Genomic DNA, 18,611 nt, shown 5'->3' on the forward strand with positions numbered 1-18,611 from the left:
ATGCCATCTGACCCAGTCGGGACTCCCACCAGCAGCCTTCCTACAGTGAGGCCATGTGTATATATATATATATATATATAAAGATACATTATTTTTTCCCTTAATAGCTACATTTTAAAGAAATCTATTTGCTTAAGTCAGCTGAACAGTAAACAACAACAGCAATAGAAACCACCAAAGGACACCATATGAACACAGCCAAAATGACTTATTAGAGCATGCACATCTTTGTCATTCCAATGGATTTTTAAAAATATGTACATGCCGCCTTTTCTTTCATGTTTCTTGAACTTTTCCCCTTTATGAGGAAAACTATTGAATACTATAAAAGTTGTTCAGCGTTTTATTTTTTTCAGATTAACATTTAATAAACTTTAACTAAAAGTTTTAGATTCTGAGCAGGACAGCACACTGGTTCTCCCGCAGCATGTTTGTTCATCATTTCTATCTTAATGTGTTGATCATTTTCTTTTGTGTTTCTGTATTGTGTGAAGGTCAACCAGTCCACAGTTTATGCTGCTATAATCTTTATTCAGTTTTATTCATAAACTATGTACAATATATACACTGTGCTCACGTCAGCTCCAGGTCTCTTGGGTGAAGGTCTCTCAGTGACGTGGTCTCTTCTGGTCTCCGTGCGTCTCTGGTGGAGATGGGGATCGGGAACGTTTCCCTCTGGCGTCCTGGACTGAAGATGCTGCACCAGCTGAGGAAGAGGAGGGCAGCGGCTTGGTCTGGCAGAAGGACGGCCTCTTTTTCTTCTCAGCAGCATAGGCCTCACTGAACAGATCGAGCGCAAACACACACAAGCAGACATAATGTGAGATTTTCACAAACAATAGAACATGCTGCAATGCCAAGTACAGTTTACTCACGCGTCTATGATGGGAATGACGTATTTGCCGCTGCCATCCATCATGACCCCCTTTTGGTTTGGGTCGTCCACCTCCAACAGGAAGCTGCGGGGAATCCCTGTGCTCCTCCGGATGTGCTTATGCGGAGCAGAGCTGCTGCCCTGTGAATTCATGAGTGACAGTCAAACGACAGAGCAAACAATCTGACTGATGGAGACAAGAGCTCAAGTTCACAGCAACCATAAGCTTAGAAAACCCAGTTACCCCTTTAGAGGGGCAGTGCCTAATGTGGTGTCCTGGGATCCCACAGTGAAAGCAGACATAGTTGGGTGGAAGAAGCCCAAGCAGTGTCATGGCCTCACTGATGAACATCAGAACCATGAGAATCAGCTCTAACATTTCTCACAAACCAAACCTGTCAGTGTCTGAACGCTCACCTGCTGGAGTAGTAGCAGAGACTGGACTGGTACATCACCGCTTTTAGCTTGTCCTCCTCTGATGCCTTTGCCTCAGCCAGATTCTCAGTCTGTTTCACAGGCATTTGCACATTAGAATTTTATTTTACTGGTCTGCCTAATAAGCTGTGTGTGTGTGTGTGTGTGTGTGTGTGTGTGTGTGTGTGTGTGTGTGTGTGTGTGTTTTACACAGTGTACTGATATTCTGCACTACATGTCATTATGACGCCTCAAATGCAAACACTGCAGTTCAATACAGAGCAGCACAGTGGGGTGAATTAATCATTTGTTCAATACCTTCAACAGCTGCTCCAGTGAGAGGAGTGAAGAATCACCTGTTTGAGAAGATTTAGCTGATGGTCCAGCTTGATGTCTGCAAAACAAAACAAAGGAGCTTCTGTGACTAAAACACCACAGACAGACTCAAACTCTTGATATAACATCTATCAGAGGATGATTGCACTCATTTCACATGACTTACCCAACAAATCTTCTGTTGGAGGACTTTAGTCCAGCCGCAGGGACCCGTCTGATGATGACCGATGTGTTTTTGGGGATGAGAGCATCATCATCTGTGTATTCTGACAGCAAAATAAAGTTTATATATTAATAATCATTTACCATAGTATACTTTGAGTGCCATTAGCATTTTAAAACACTCAAAACATCTTGATATGTCACCATCAGAGTCATGATAACACATGTCAGCTTCTACAAGTCTGTCTGATAACACATCTAATGTTAGTGTAGTATAGTTTAAGTGGCTTTTCCTCATCTCACCTTCATCAGTTTGGGCTTTGCTGATCTTCAGCTGGCAGAACTTCAGCCTCTCGCGCCTCATGATCTGCCGCTTCAGCTCTCCCACAGTGATGTTGAGGCCCTCAAACTGGAGCGAGTCGTAGGTGAGTCGACTCTGAAACCTGTAATGAACACAAGACATACTGAATACAAACCACAGTGTGATAACAAGGGTCAAACCTGAATGATGGGAGAAGCAGACGATCAATCGATGTATCCAACAATCAATAATCTGGGAATCAGTAGCCACGAAGGACGCCGAGATCAGGTGCCAATGAGCGAAGTTCAAAACAACACAAAAAGAACCGTTGCCATGGATGTTGACGATCACGTGACGAGGCGCTAAAAACTTCCGCGTTATTTTCTCATTAATAATAGTGAAATCATTACTATGATAATAATAAAATAAACAGCAGAACAGTTGGCCATCTCTGAATAATACACAGTGGCGTTTCCTTACACGAATGATTCAGGACTCTGTATAGAGTCGGGCGAGTCACTGAATCAGTGATTCGTGGCTGAATGAATCACTTAAAGCTTCACTCGATTAAAGAGGTCTCTTGCTGCCACCTATTGGCGATTTGTTTTTCCGTTTTAAAGTAATTTAACACTTTTTAAAAACACCTTTAAATGTATTTTCTACAAATGGTTATCTCTGTATGTTAAAATGAATTAAAACTCTCTAAGCTCATCATTTATTTGTTTGCCCTTGATCTTCATTATTACAGTTTTTTTTTCCAATTGTTTTGCCACAAATTTCAGAACCCTGATGTCAATTAAAAAAACTCTAGACACAAAATCCTAAACAGTCACTACTTTTAACACTCTCCAGTGTTCTGCATACAGCATTCATTTCCTTAAAGAAGTCTTGCATTTGCAGGATCATTGATTCACATAATCCTTTTATAATACAAATACTACAGGAACACTACTTTAGATCACCAGCAGCACACAAGATGTACATCGCTTCAATAAACAATCATTAACGATCATTAAATATTGTTGTTTAAAATATATGATACAGGTTTCATTATGGCCTATAAGTGTAAAGGGAAACAGTGCAGACAGTGGATATACTGAACTAGTTTTATTCATTCCATCATAATGTAGGTTTACTGTATTTTTTTTTCTCACTTCACGTCCCCATATAGAAAGCTGATAAATGACATGATATATGGTCCCATCTGCAAATTACATTATTATAAAATGTCATAATAGTCAATAATTTGTCAAAATAGTGAAAAAAAAATCATTGTTTATATATTTTTTTTTCAACCATATCATATATATATATATATTTGTAGGGGTAAAATATATAACATAATGGATCGTATATATACGTAACATATATGTTTTAACAAATGGCAATATTTTGACATGTATAACATATTTTATATATGTAAAATTCATATGAACTATTATGTCACATATGTAATTTGCATATATTTCTATATATCAGATTTCTATTTTGGGATTTTGAGTTACCATCAGTCTGGTCTTGTGGATTTGGTCACGGGTTCTCCTCTACATTTCAGTGGTGTTTTCATTACTCAGAAATCTTGGAAAGAACCTTCTGTCAATGTAAATCCAGGCCTGACATTGGTCTGCTGTGACTGGGCTTTCTTACAGTAATGTCAAATATATAAACATTGTCTGTAAAAGTGGTACACAGAACAAAGAAACCATAAATATGGACTAAGGATGAATAAAGACATCTATAGATAATGTAGTTCAGTTGGGTCATCTTCTGTGGTAACTAATGTCATTTGATCTATCCTGATTATTTCATCATCTAAACATGTAATATTGTACATCAGTTTCCCCACATCAACAATAATGCAGCAGTTATTCATCATTTTGAGTGCTTGTATCAGTTGATAATAACATCATGTGAAGTAAATGAATACATGGTTATTTCAAATGTATTGTTTGAGTTGCATTTTGAAATGGGATCAATTTGAAGTTTAATTGTGTTATATTGAAAAGGTGATCTTAGTTCAATGAATAAAGTATGTTTGACTTGTGTGTGTTGTATCCAAGCATTTGAAAAAAGAGTTAAAAGTTTTGCAAAAATGTACAATTTTGGGAAAGGTTGTGAATTTTGTGTCTAGACTTTTGAAAACCAAAGTTCTGAAATTTGTGGCAAAACAATTGTAAAAACCTGTAATAAAAAAAGAGAAAGGATAAATCTTATAGATGATGAGCACAAATCTGAAAGCATCTGTGGATCTGTCACAATCCACTCATTTTTTATCATTACTGTGGGTTTCTTCATCACAAAAATAAGCCCATGTAAGAATTGAAATATTACAAATATTTTTGATGTCTTTGACAATTCAAAACATGAGCTGAAAACAGAGACTGTTGACCACAACCCAGCAGGTGGGAATGCGGGAAAAACCAATTCCTGCTGCATTTGCATCTGAGTCTGCTGAAACTCGGCTTCAACCACCCCAACTCACACATATGGTCATTTCAATGTTTGAATGTTTCAGATTAACCTAAGTGACTTTATCTATCATGTTTGATATCATTTGAAATGTCTCAGTGTGATTGGTACAATGGTCTCATTCTCTCAGAAATAGACATAATCAAAACAATAAATATATAACTTCAGGCATCTTTTGAACCACTGTGAAGGGTGTGACTTTTCCACAGGCAGCACTAAATGCAAGTGCCTTTTGTTATGCACACACCCCTGTCCTTGAGGGAATTCTTGGATTACTTAAGGTAAGGTTTGAGAAAGGCTCAGCGCGATTCTGCTTACCCCGATCAGCCCGTAACATGGAGCTTATGCTCCATGCTATGCATATTTTAAAGTCAGGAATGCATCTTTTAATCTTGGATTTATCTTTGGTAACTTGATGTATTTATTGATCTTTTATGAATTGACTGATTGAATTGGCATAATACACATTTACCTGACTAATAAATTGTTATGTTTTGAATTATTCAAACAGTCCTCGTGTTATTATCACTGATAAATGTTGTTGTCCATAGCACTACAAGCCACTGTACAGGTTAGTAACGGACTAAAACATGTTAGACGGAGCAGTGTGGCACGCTATACAATGTTGCTAGAGATCCGACTAACATATTGGCATTAATTCAAGTATACTTATGGGGACCACATAAAAAATCTCCTAAATTGAGTAAGTATAGGGTTCTGCCACTTTAGGAGAGTGGTTAATCGCCTCTGTTTAATGACCAAGACTGACAAGCTTGTATTAAGAGATTGTATACCCGGCCGGTGCAAGACTCGAGATGCTATAGGAATCTGAGTAAATGAGAATAAGGTATAATAACAAATCAAAAGAATATTCAATCATAATCTAAAATAATGTGAAAGGAAACAAAATAATCTTATCAATGTTTTTTAATTGGAGTCAGATAAAACGAGGATAAATATATTAATATTCTAAACCACCTCATACTAAAATTTGAGTCAGATATGAGTTAAGTTTAATATAAATCAACATTGTGCACTGGAAAGACCGAACATGCAGTGAACCTTCATCCACCATTGGATACCGTCATTGGACCAACTGGGTGGACCCTACACCCATATACAAATAAATAAAACACCACAAGCAGATTTAAAACATCAGAATCTGCAGAACAAGGATCAGCACTGACCTTTCCAAGAAGAAGAGCGACTGCAGCAGGCTTGAACTGAAAGGCTGATTCATATTATTGAGTGTTTCTAATTCAAAAACTCTTTTGTTTAGGGTTAGTGATTCAGATCTGATTTAATGTTTACAGAATAATGAAAAATGATTTACAGACCTAATTTGCATCAATGAATTAAAACAAAACAAGAAGACTGCAATGAATAATCCCTGATATAAGGATCATTTCTAATCATTTATCAGATTTACCATTGTTTTAATTATTACGAAAAATCAGTGAGATGCAAATTTTACTCATGCAAAAAAAATTATTATAGACAATGGATTATCAAGTTATGAATTCCAATAGTGAAGGTGGCGAGGCAGTGGCGCAGTTTCTGTGTGGAGTTTGCATTTTCCCCCTGCCTTTACGTGGGTTTCCTCCGGGTGCTCCGGTTTCCCCCACAGTCCAAAGACATGCGGTACAGGTGAATTGGGTAGACTAAATTGTCCGTAGTGTATGAGTGTGTGTGTGTGTGGATGTTTCCCAAAGATGTGTTGCGGCTGGAAGGGCATCCGCTGCATAAAAACTTGCTGGATAATAGTGAACTATAATGCTATTGTAAGTGAATGATTAGCACAGGTTATTAAAGCATTAGTTCACTTCTATAAAAGTGAGTTTTCCTCCACTTGAGGTCGCTGTGATGATCAGATTCTCCACAGCTCTGATTCTCTCAGCTCTCGCCGGGTTCAGTGGCGTGCGCCAGTAATCCAAGCTACTGGGAGGCTGAGGCTGCGGATCGCTTGAGCTCAGGGCTTCTGGACTGCAGTGGACTATGTCGATCGGGTGTCCGCACTAAGTTCGGTATCGATATGGTGCTCCTGGGTGAGCTCGGGACCGCCAGGTCGTTTAAGGAGGAGTGAACCGGCCCAGGTCGGAAACGGAGCAGGTCAAAGCTCCCGTGCCGATCAGTAGTGGGATCGTGCCTGTGAATAGACACTGCAGTTCAGCCTGAGTGACACAGAGAGACGCAGACTTTTACACTAGTTTTTTTTTTTAAACTTTGATTTGTCTTTCTAACTGTATAACTGAAGAAATAAAGATTTAGAGATGTATGATGACTATGCATTATTAATAGTAAGTAATAATTAAAAGTTTACTAGCAGACTTCAGAAAGTTTATTTGTAAACAAAAATGCAAAAATCATCTCAATTTCATGTCTTTATTTTAAAAATATGCCTTAGACAGAAATATATTGAATTTAATTGAAAATATATCAAATTAAAAAATATATATAGAGAATAATTTTACTTTAAACATAAATGGCACATTATAATTTTTGGCCCCATCAGAAACAAAAGTAACACACGGGTAGGTCACAACCAGATTTACTGGCTTTATCATGTTTGTTTTAATTATATCTGACTATGACATTGTTAATTTTTTTTTTAATACCACCTGATATTGACGGTTAAAAAGCTTCCAGTACAAAATGGCATTTTTATTGATAAATTATATTATAGAGTATTATGCCAAATGCAGTTTTAATCTAGAAAGTTTTGTTTAATAAAATAGAGGAGGGGGATATATTTAAGAAATTAATAACACTTAAAAATAGTAAAGCAACAGGGTTAGATAATATTCCAGTGCAGTTCCCTCAAAGACTCCCTAAATGCGTCACTCCGATGGTTACACATATTATCAATTTTTTTATTTGTCAAGGTAAAGTTGAAAAAAAGCAAGAGTTATTCCTCTTTTTAAGAAAGGTAGTAGGTTTGAGGTTAATAATTCTAGGCTGGTATCAATTTTGAGTGCTTTGTCAAAAGGGAGGGAAAAAGTTATTTATTAGCACATTGAAAAATATTGTTTAAAATGTGACGTATTGTAGAGTTTCAGTCGGGTTTTAGGAAAATCATTCCACTGATTCAACAGTTTCTTTTATTTAACAAATTATATAAAGAGCGATATGGATAAAGGAAGTTAAGTGGGATGGTTTTCTTAGACCTGCAAAAAGCTTTCAATACAGTCGATCACAGGATATTGATTTTAAAAGTAAAGGCAATGGGTTTTGGTGTTTTGGCCAGTAAATGCATGAAGTCTTACCTTGAAAACAGATGTCAAATAGTAGATTTAAATGGTGTGTTTTCAGATTATTCGACCGTTTCTTATGGGGTTTCACAAGGCAGTGTTTTAGGTCCTTTGCTTTTTTAATATACATCAATGATTTGAAAATGGCCTGTTCAAAAAAGCTTTTGTTAAATGCGGATGATGCAGCAATAATTGTGTCTCATGAGAGGAAGGAATTTATTAAAAATGAAATAAGTGAACAAACTGAGGAAGTCTCTTTAATGGTTTAACCTTAATAAATTGTCCTTACACTTGTGTAAACCAGAATTTATTTTATTTGGTTCAACTGCGAAACTGCGAATATGTGTCAGATCAGAGGTAAAAGTAGAGCATCAAATTAATGAACACAAACATGAAGGGAAATATTTAGGTTGCATTTCAGACAGTAATTTGACAGGTGAGAAGATGGCTGTTATAGTCCATTCAAAAGTTCTAAAATTAAGTTTTTAGCAAGACAGACAGAGCTCTTAGATTTCCAAACTTTACAAATATTGGCCAGTGCATTAGTGCAGTCATACTTTGACTATGCTGCAGTCTTTTGGTACAGCAGTAGTTCCACAAAAATTTTAAAAATAAATTGCAGACGGCCCAAAATAAGTTGCAGAATTGTTATCAAAGTACTTCCACTGACATATTTAAATAATGAATATTATAGTCAAATTAATTTATTAAAAGTTGGAAAAAGGGTCACTTTTCTGAAATTGGTGATGGTGTTTAAGATTTTAAAGAAAATGGTCCCAAAATATTTACTTATTAAGTTTTAGTTAGTGAGGTACACTGTCATTCTACAAGAGCGAGTAGCAGGGGTATTTGTCCTTGTAGATTTAATAGTGAAACAGGTAGAAAGTCTTTTCTGTGTACTGTTGCTTGGAATATACTGCCGAGGAGTTTTAAAGAGATTCAATTTGAGAGTTTTTAGAGAGGAAATTAAAAAATGGCTGTTTTACGGTTGAAGTTGAGGATTTTTGTTGTGCTGAGTTTCTGAGCTGATGATGTTTGCACTTTATGATTTGCTCGTTCATTTTTTTAAGAATATCGATGACCACGATGGAAATCAGCCTGTGGCTTTATTGTGTATTTTATCCTCGACAGTTTTTAAGATATGAATGTCAAACTGGACTTGTTTGTATATTTTTGTTAAAATTGTCAAATAAAATCAATCAATCAATTTATTCATTCATTTTCCTTTAGCTTAGTCCCTTTATTAATCTGGGGTCGCCACAGCGGAATGAACTGCCAACTTATCCAGCATATTTTTTACACAGCGGATACCCTTCCAGCTGCAACCCAGTACTGGGAAATATCCATACACCCTCATTCACACACACACACACACACACACACACACACACACACACACACACACACACACACACACACACACACACACACACTATGGCTAATTTAGTTTATTCATTCACCTACAGCATAGCACATGGGTTTGGAGCACCCAGAGGAAACCCACATGAACACGGAGAGAACAAGCAAACTCCACACAGAAATGCCATCTGACCCAGTCGGGACTCCCACCAGCAGCCTTCCTACAGTGAGGCCATGTGTGTATATATATATATATATATAAAGATACATTATTTTTTTTCCCTTAATAGCTACATTTTAAAGAAATCTATTTGCTTAAGTCAGCTGAACAGTAAACAACAACAGCAATAGAAACCACCAAAGGACACCATATGAACACAGCCAAAATGACTTATTAGAGCATGCACATCTTTGTCATTCCAATGGATTTTTAAAAATATGAACATGCCGCCTTTTCTTCCATGTTTCTTGAACTTTTCCCCTTTATGAGGAAAACTATTGAATACTATAAAAGCTGTTCAGCGTTTTATTTTTTTCTGATTAACATTCAATAAACTTTAACTAAAAGTTTTAGATTGTGAGCAGGACAGCACACTGGTTCTCCCGCAGCATGTTTGTTCATCATTTCTATCTTAATGTGTTGATCATTTTCTTTTGTGTTTCTGTATTGTGTGAAGGTCAACCAGTCCACAGTTTATGCTGCTATAATCTTTATTCAGTTTTATTCATAAACTATGTACAATATATACACTGTGCTCACATCGGCTCCAGGTCTCTTGGGTGAAGGTCTCTCAGTGACGTGGTCTCTTCTGGTCTCCGTGCGTCTCTGGTGGAGATGGGGAGCGGGAACGTTTCCCTCTGGCGTCCTGGACTGAAGATGCTGCACCAGCTGAGGAAGAGGAGGACAGCGGTTTGGTCTGGCAGAAGGAAGGCCTCTTTTTCTTCTCAGCAGCATAGGCCTCACTGAACAGATCGAGCGCAAACACACACAAGCAGACATAATGTGAGATTTTCACAAACAATAGAACATGCTGCAATGCCAAGTACAGTTTACTCACGCATCTATGATGGGAATGACATATTTGCCGCTGCCGTCCATCATGACTCCCTTTCGGTTTGGGTCGTCCACCTCCAACAGGAAGCTGCGGGGAATCCCTGTGCTCCTCCGGATGCGCTTAAGCGGAGCAGAGCTGCTGCCCTGTGAATTCATGAGTGACAGTCAAACGACAGAGCAAACAATCTGACTGATGGAGACAAGAGCTCATGTTCACAGCAACCATAAGCTTAGAAAACCCAGTTACCCCTTTAGAGGGGCAGTGCCTAATGTGGTGTCCTGGGATCCCACAGTGAAAGCAGACATAGTTGGGTGGAAGAAGCCCAAGCAGTGTCATGGCCTCACTGATGAACATCAGAACCATGAGAATCAGCTCTAACATTTCTCACAAACCAAACCTGTCAGTGTCTGAACGCTCACCTGCTGGAGTAGTAGCACAGACTGGACTGGTACATCACCGCTTTTAGCTTGTCCTCCTCTGATGCCTTTGCCTCAGCCAGATTCTCAGTCTGTTTCACAGGCATTTGCACATTAGAATTTTATTTCACTGATTTGCTCTAAATAAACACCCTCAAATCTCCCTAAGAAGCTGTGTGTGTTTGTGTGTGTGTGTGTTTGTGTGTATTGTTGTTTGCTTTACACTGTGTATTGATATTCTGCACTACATGTCATTATGACGCCTCAAATGCAAACACTGCAGTTCAATACAGAGCAGCACAGTGGGGTGAATTAATCATTTGTTCAATACCTTCAACAGCTGCTCCAGTGAGAGGAGTGAAGAATCACCTGTTTGAGAAGATTTAGCTGATGGTCCAGCTTGATGTCTGCAAAACAAAACAAAGGAGCTTGTGTGACTAAAACACCACAGACAGACTCAAACTCTTGATATAACATCTATCAGAGGACAATTGCGCTCATTTCACATGACTTACCCAACAAATCTTCTGTTTGATGACTTTAGTCCAGCCGCAGGGACCCGTCTGATGATGACCGATGTGTTTTTGGGGATGAGAGCATCATCATCTGTGTATTCTGACAGCAAAATAAAGTTTGAATATAGTAATAATCATTTACCATGGTATACTTTGAGTGCCATTAGCATTTTAAAACACTCAGAACATCACTATATGTCACCATCAGAGTCATGATAATAAATCACAGCTTCTACAAGTCTGTCTGATAACACATCTAATGTTAGTGTAATATAGTTTAAGTGGCTTTTCCTCATCTCACCTTCATCAGTTTGGGCTTTGCTGATCTTCAGCTGGCAGAACTTCAGCCTCTCGCGCTTCATGATCTGCCGCTTCAGCTCTCCCACAGTGATGTTGAGGCCCTCAAACTGGAGCGAGTCGTAGGTGAGTCGACTCTGAAACCTGTAATGAACACAAGACATACTGAACACAAACCACAGTGTAATAACAAGGGTCAAACCTGAATGATGGGAGAAGCAGACGATCAATCGATGTATCCAACAATCAATAATATCAATAATCTGGGAATCAGTTGCCACGAAGGACGCCGAGATCAGATGCCAATGACAGAGCGGAGTTCAAAACAACACAAAAAGAACCGTTGCCATGGATGCTGACGATCACGTGACGAGGCGCTGAAAAACTTCCGCGTTATTTTCTCATAAATAATAGTGAAATCATTACTATGATAATAATAAAATAAACAGCAGAACAGTTGGACATCTCTGAATAATACACAGCTGCATTTCCTTACACGAATGATTCTGGCCTTTGTAAAGAGTCGGGCGAGTCAATGAATCAGTGATTCGTGGCTGAATGAATCACTCAAAGCTTCACTTGATTAAAGCGGTCTCTTGCTGCCACCTATTGGCGATTTGTTTTTCCGTTTTTAAAGTAATTTAACACTTTTTTTAAAGCCACCTTCAAATTTATTTTCTACAAAAGTTTATTTCCGTGTGTTAAAAATTATTTAAAACTCTCTAATCTCATCATTTCCTGATGCGTTTATAATGTAAATCCCTTCATGTTTGCCTTTGATCTTCATTATGTGTTAAAATCAATAAAATATTAAAGTTGCCTCATCCAAATCCAAAGTTTGGTTCAAAGCTTTATTATACAGCAATGTGTGTGTGTGTGTGTGTGTGTGGGTGTGTGTGTGTGTGTGTGTGTGTGTGTGTGTGTGTGTGTGTGTGCGTGTGTGTGTGTGATTGTGGCAGTGGATTACAGTGAATGTAGAAGTGATCAGAAGTGTGTGATATTTATTGTTTCTGATAATCAAAAGAACATTTTAAGAGTCCAAAAGATTTACTGCCTGATGAAGCCTGTTATAATGCAATTATGATGACCCTATAAATCTAGAATGGTCAGAACAATAAAACATTAGGGAAAGAGATTAATTAGTATTTCTCCTCTTTTTTTGTATGTGTAAGTGCTCCTGGAAGAAAAGTCTGCGTCTCTCTGTGTCGCTCAGGCTGCACTGCAGTGTCTATTCTCAGGTGTGATCCCACTACTGATCAGCACGGGGGATTTGACCTGCTTCGTCTCCGACCTGGGCCGGTTCACCCCTCATTACACGTCCTGGTGGTCCCAAGCTCCCCCAAGAGCACCATATCGATACCGAACTTAGTGTGGACACCTGATTAACATAGTCCACTGCAGCCCAGAAGCCCTGAGCTCAAGCGATCCGCAGCCTCAGCCTCCCAGTAGCTTGGATTACAGGCGCGCGCCACTGAACCCGGCGAGAGCTGAGAGAATCAGAGCTGTGGAGAATCTGATCATCACAGCGACCTCTAGTGGAGGAAAACTGAATGATGAAGTAAAGTTGACTTTTTATTAGTCTTATGGCACTGTTTGGATAAAAATAAACAGCAGTACGGTCCCAAATAAAATATAGTTATTTAAACTAAATACTTTAGTATTTTAGAACCACATAGTAAAGTTTATTGTACTGAATAGTTAATCACAATGTTGTGCTATTTAAAGGCAACTGTGGTGCAGAGTCGGGTTGGAAGAGACTCCAAGCATTTCTGTTTTCGTGAGGTTAAGCTGAAGATGAGGATCTTTCATCCAGTGTGAAATGTCCGACAGGCAGGCTGAGATGCGAGCTGGAACCGAGGGATCATCAGGGTGAAAAGAGAGGTATAGTTGGGTATCATCAGCATAGCAGTGGTAGGAGAATCCATGTTTCTGAATGACTGGTCCTAGAGATGTCGTGTAGATGGAGAAGAGAAGTGGCCCAAGAACAGAGCCTTGAGGTACCCCAGTGTTTAGATGCTGTAGGTTGGACACTTTTCCCCTCAAAGACACCCTGAATGACCTGTCAGAGAGGTAAGATCTGAACCATTGAGTAACAGTGCCTGCAACGCCCAGTGACTCATATATATTATATATATAATGATTAATACATATAGAAACAATATTTTCATAACTAAATTATTTATGATTTGCCGTTTAACAGCAAAACATCTCGTCAAATAGGCCACAGTTCATCAGGAAATGAAAAGCTTTTAAATGACAACAGAAAAGCAGTTCAGCGACTAACATTCACTCATTCAGTGAGTATCTCATTTATTCATTCATTCATTCACTAATTGAATCAACACTTTTTCAGTCACTAAATATGGTGTCAGATGCAGATGTGGCCTCTAGTGTAATCCACAGTTCATATATTGCACAATGACGCTAAAGGCCACCATATTATAAAATACTGCAGGTTGTTGGTTGCAGATTAATAATCACAAACATATTTTTTTATCATAAAACAGCTAAAACATATTTAGTGTCAGAGAGGACAAAGTGGTTTTAGTTTACCTTTTATCTTTAATATTAAACAGCTTTTTAGTCTTTAGACCAGATTAAATAACTTGTGGTACTTGTATAAACAATGTTCAGCTCAGGATCAGTAATTCAGCATGATGTGCTGCTAAAGCTGAAACAGTCTATCAATTTATGCCACAGATTGTGTGAGATTCTGTCGAGTCTTATAGATGTTAAAAACACTGATGGAGGTCAAAACCGCATCTGACACCACAGTTAGTGGATGAGTAAGAGTAAACTGAATAATAAATATGTAACTCAGTTAATGATAGTTATTCACTGCATGAATGAATGTTAGATGAGGAACTGGTATTTAAGTGGAAAATTAAAACATTAAAGCTTTACTTTTTCAGAGGTTCACTGTTTGCACAATCTTAAATGGATAGTTCACCGCATAAATATGATTGTGACGATTATGAATTAACATTTTTGGGTCAATTATCCCTTAAATCACATAAATTATCCCAGAGCATTATTTCAGCATCAATGATCATTCACAATAGTCACATCACAAGAAATACAAGGTTGAGTCTGGATTATAATTTAGCGTTTGCGTGTGTTTCTGAGGCCTGCGACTGTAAAAGCTTTAGGTTTAATAAATTGCATCATTTGTAATTTTAATTGCAAATAATTTTATTTAATTAAAAAAATGAAGACAATAGCAGTATTATTGTACATTTGAATATTACATTACTGTACCTGAATACTGTTAGACTTGTTAAAAAACAACAAAGCTGTGTTCATTTGATTTCAGAATTTTATATTGTATTTATCTCTGCTCGTAGATTGTTTGTAATTCAATTCAATTCAATTCAATTCAGCTTTATTTGTATAGCGCTTTTACAATGTAGATTGTGTCAAAGCAGCTTCACATAAATGGTCATAGTAACTGGAACAGTGTGGTTCAGGTTTTAGTGTTTAAGTTCAGTTCAGTTCAGTTTAGCTCAGTTCAGTGTGATTTAATCATTACTGAGAGTTCAAACACTGAAGAGCAAATTCATCGATGCGTAGCTCTACCAATCCCGAACCATGCGAGGCAGTGGCGACAGCGGAGAGGGAAAAAAAACTTCACCTGATGGGAGTGAAGAAAAAAAAACCTTGAGAGAACCAGACTCAGTTGGGCACGACCATTTTAATTTCTCCGCTGGCCAAAAGTCTTGTGCAGAACTTCATTCGCCGTGGTTTATGCTGGAAGATGGCCTCAATGAAGACTCGTCTGTCCCTGGAGCGTCGCTGGAATCAGACTCATGTTCTCCACTCCCCACGACCATCAGCGTAGCAGCAGCTCAGGATATGGCCTGGTCCCGGATATGGAATCCTTGGGATCATCACGTCGCTGGTCTTGGATCCAATCAGTGACTCCGCCTAATCTGAGGACCTCGGGATGAATATCCCCAGGTGAAAATAGAGAGAAAGAGAATAATTAGCGTAGCTGCTGTTCATAGTGTATATAAGCAAGATGTAGAAGCCAGTGTGGAACCCGCTAGGTGATGCACTGAGTGTATGCTTTACTAAACAGATAGGTCTTTAATCTAGTTTTGAACTGGGATAGTGTGTCTGAGCCTCGGACATTACCAGGAAGGCTATTCCAGAGTGTAGGAGCCATGAAAGAGAAGGCTCGACCTCCTTTACTTGATTTTGCTATTCTAGGTACTACCAGAAGCCCTGAATTTTGAGATCTTAAGGAGCGAGTTGGTTCGTAGCGAGACAGAAGGTTGGTTAGATAAACAGGAGCTAGATTATTTAGAGCTTTATAGGTGAGAAGTAATATTTTAAATTCAATACGAAATTTAACAGGCAGCCAGTGTAAGGAGGATAAAATTGGGGTTATATGATCATATTTTCTGGACCTGGTCAGAACTCTGGCTGCTGCATTTTGTACTAATTGAAGTTTGTTAATAGAGGATGCTGGGCAGCCAGCAAATAGAGCATTACAGTAATCCAGTCTCGAAGTCATAAAAGCATGGACTAGCTTTTCTGCATCTGAGATGGATAGCATATTTCGTAATTTAGCGATATTTCTCAGATGAAAGAAGGCAGTTTTTGTGACATGGGATATATGGTTTTTAAAAGTTAGATTGCTGTCTAATATGACACCCAGATCTTTTATAGTAGAGCTAAAGCTAACTTTGTATCCCTCTAATTGTAAATTGAGTTGCGAGATCTGCTGTGCAAATAATTGTAATGTTTTATGCAGATGCACACCTAATATAAACAAATCACCCATTCTGTAATATGTTTTCTACAGCTATATGTATTATGATACAATAAACCACTTTTACTGTAGTAAAAAAAAAAACTAAAGTATACTACAGTATTTATTACATTTTATTAGTTGATACAGAAAACAGAATGTTGTGGCACTCATAAAATGAGTTGTAAAGGCTAATAAATATGGTATAATAATCTTTAGTTCAAAAATACTATGTTGATACTAATTACTGTAATTTTTTTATTTGTGATCATACTGCTGTTTATTATTATCTAATGTCATAAGTCTATGAAGTCAGTTTTTATTCATCATTAATTTTTCCTCCACTAGAGGTCGCTGTGATGATCAGATTCTCCACAGCTCTGATTCTCTCAGCTCTCGTCGGGTTCAGTGGCGCGCGCCTGTAATCCAAGCTACTGGGAGGCTGAGGCTGCGGATCGCTTGAGCTCAGGGCTTCTGGGCTGCAGTGGACTATGTTGATCGGGTGTCCGCTCTAAGTTCGGTATCGATATGGTTCCCCTGGGAGAGTTCGGGACCACCAGGTCGTTTAAGGAGGGGTGAACCGGCCCAGGTCGGAGACGGAGCAGGTCAAATCCCCCGTGCTGATCAGTAGTGGGATCGCGCCTGTGAATAGACACTGCAGTGCAGCCTGAGCGACACAGAGAGACGCAGACTTTTACACTACCTGTTTTTTTTACTCTGATATATCTTTCTAACAGTAAAAAAGAAGCAATAAAGGTTTTGAGATGAATGACATGACTGTGTGTTAATAATTAGAAATAACTAAAAGTTTAGTTTTTTCGAGTGATGGGTTGCAGCTGGAAGGGCATCTGCTAAAAACGTGCTGGATAAGTTGGGGGTTCATTCCGCTGTGGTGAACCAACGAGACTAATCTGAAAAGAAAATGAATGAATGAATAAAAGTTTATTTGTAGACTAGACATTTTATTTGTAAACAGAAATACAGAAATTATCTCAATTTCATGAGTATATTTTGAAAAGATGATGTTTTAGACAGAAATATGTTTTGCTGTGGTTACTAACTCATAAGTGTGGTCTATCAATATCGGGTGGTATTTAAAAAAATTATAGAAGAATTTCACTTTAGTTCTCCCCGTGTTGGTGTGGGTTTTCACTGGTTGGTCTGGTTTACCCCACAAGTCCAAAGACATGCGGTATAGGTGAATTGGGTAAGCTAAATTGTCTGTAGTGTATGGGTGTTTTCCAGTAATGGGTAACATGGGAGGGCATCCTCTGCGTAAAACTTATGCTGGATAAGTTGGCGGTTCATTCCGCTGTGGTGACCCCCGATTAATAAAGCGACTAAGCCGAAATGAAAATGAATGATTGAATGAATTTCACTTTAAGCATAATTTACACATTGTTACTTTGAACCCATCATCTGATATTTGGCAGCTTTATCAAGGGTTCTGCTTTGTGTTTTCTTTTTATTGTGGGAATAACCAGACAGGTATCAGCAGTTGTGACGGCTCTTTAATCACTCCTGATGTAAACAAAAGCACAGATTTTACAGTGTGTCTTCGCCCTCATCACTTTTACATGCTTCAATCAGACAAATAAAAATCAAAACCTCAATTAAAATGAAAACACAAAAATAACGAACTATGTGAAATATGTGAAAAAGAAAGTTATACATAATATTGAAACATAAAAACTGGCTTCAAAAGTCAAGTAAATATGATTTAAGATTAATTAGAGCTGCAGACACCCACCTCTCCCATGTGCAGTCAGTACAGAAAAGGAGGAGGCGGGTGCAGAACAGGAAATTAAAAAACTTAAGCTTTCTCAGAAATTTAAAGGAGCAGGTATACTTAATAAACACTTCAGGTAAAACACACATTTTGTGTAATTCTATAAATAAAGTGAACTATTATTTCTATACCTGTTACACAGGCCTGGATTGGCTAATCGGGAGCACCGGGAAAGTTTTTTGGCCGCGAGGGCCGGTGTCCCTAGCTGCTTGCACTCTCAGCAGTCGCACTTTTTTCATTTATTTATTTGACCATAGCCTCACTCTTTTTATTTATTTTCTCGCAGGCAGCAAAACGCAGCCGGCAGGTTAATGATGATCATTTAGCATTCGACCTTAAACAGCGGCACCTTAGTGAAAAAAGAATTTGAATAATTAATATTAATGAATATTACACCTGCTCAATGAAAATCAGATGATTCACTACATTAATAAATCTGACATAACTTGATCAGAAATATAAAAAAGGGGTGAAAAAGATTAAGCCTTCAATAGAAAGTAATACTGTGGTTAAAAGAGTCTTGCAGAAACCAGCGCAATACTTATTTATTCTTCCAAACTCACCAACATAACAGCGACATTGTGGTCCAGTGGTCAGCATGTTGTGTTGTGATGCTGCTGCTC

The 18,611-nt window shown here is 38.1% G+C and overlaps 2 protein-coding genes and 3 non-coding genes across 7 annotated transcripts; 2 read left to right on the top strand and 3 right to left on the bottom strand.

Annotated features, from left to right (window-relative positions):
* Window positions 1–512: 512 nt before the first annotated feature.
* LOC147841700 (E3 ubiquitin-protein ligase RBBP6-like) lies at window positions 513–2,830 on the bottom strand. 2 transcript variants are annotated; one of them, XM_087273441.1, is made up of 7 exons: window positions 2,090–2,631; window positions 1,791–1,890; window positions 1,607–1,682; window positions 1,292–1,380; window positions 1,119–1,215; window positions 876–1,015; window positions 514–780 (listed from the first exon to the last, which is right to left on the bottom strand). In XM_087273441.1, the coding sequence occupies exons 1-7, from the start codon at window positions 2,247–2,249 to the stop codon at window positions 609–611; spliced, it is 834 nt and encodes a 277-aa protein (XP_087129567.1). In that variant the 5' UTR covers window positions 2,250–2,631; the 3' UTR covers window positions 514–608. The 2 variants fall into 2 exon arrangements, with proteins under 2 accessions (XP_087129568.1, XP_087129567.1); XM_087273442.1 differs by lacking the exon at window positions 1,119–1,215 and having other exon boundaries at window positions 513–780; window positions 2,090–2,830.
* Window positions 2,831–6,458: 3,628 nt separating this feature from the next.
* On the top strand, window positions 6,459–6,756 carry LOC147841701 (signal recognition particle RNA). Its single transcript, XR_015503133.1, has one exon.
* A 2,137-nt stretch (window positions 6,757–8,893) lies between these two features.
* On the bottom strand, window positions 8,894–11,776 carry LOC147841702 (E3 ubiquitin-protein ligase RBBP6-like). Of its 2 annotated transcripts, XM_087273445.1 has the most exons (7): window positions 11,451–11,776; window positions 11,150–11,249; window positions 10,966–11,041; window positions 10,638–10,726; window positions 10,465–10,561; window positions 10,222–10,361; window positions 8,894–10,126 (listed from the first exon to the last, which is right to left on the bottom strand). In XM_087273445.1, exons 1-7 carry the CDS (start codon window positions 11,608–11,610, stop codon window positions 9,955–9,957), a joined length of 834 nt encoding a protein of 277 aa, XP_087129571.1. In that variant the 5' UTR covers window positions 11,611–11,776; the 3' UTR covers window positions 8,894–9,954. The 2 variants fall into 2 exon arrangements, with proteins under 2 accessions (XP_087129571.1, XP_087129572.1); XM_087273446.1 differs by lacking the exon at window positions 10,465–10,561.
* Window positions 11,777–12,630: 854 nt separating this feature from the next.
* LOC147841703 (signal recognition particle RNA) lies at window positions 12,631–12,928 on the bottom strand. Its single transcript, XR_015503148.1, has one exon.
* A 3,669-nt stretch (window positions 12,929–16,597) lies between these two features.
* Window positions 16,598–16,895, top strand: LOC147841704 (signal recognition particle RNA). Its single transcript, XR_015503174.1, has one exon.
* Window positions 16,896–18,611: the final 1,716 nt, after the last annotated feature.

This window comes from Danio rerio, chromosome 11 (assembly GCF_052040795.2).
Source record: "Danio rerio strain M-AB ecotype USA chromosome 11, GRCz13ab, whole genome shotgun sequence".
Lineage (NCBI taxonomy): Eukaryota > Metazoa > Chordata > Actinopteri > Cypriniformes > Danionidae > Danio > Danio rerio.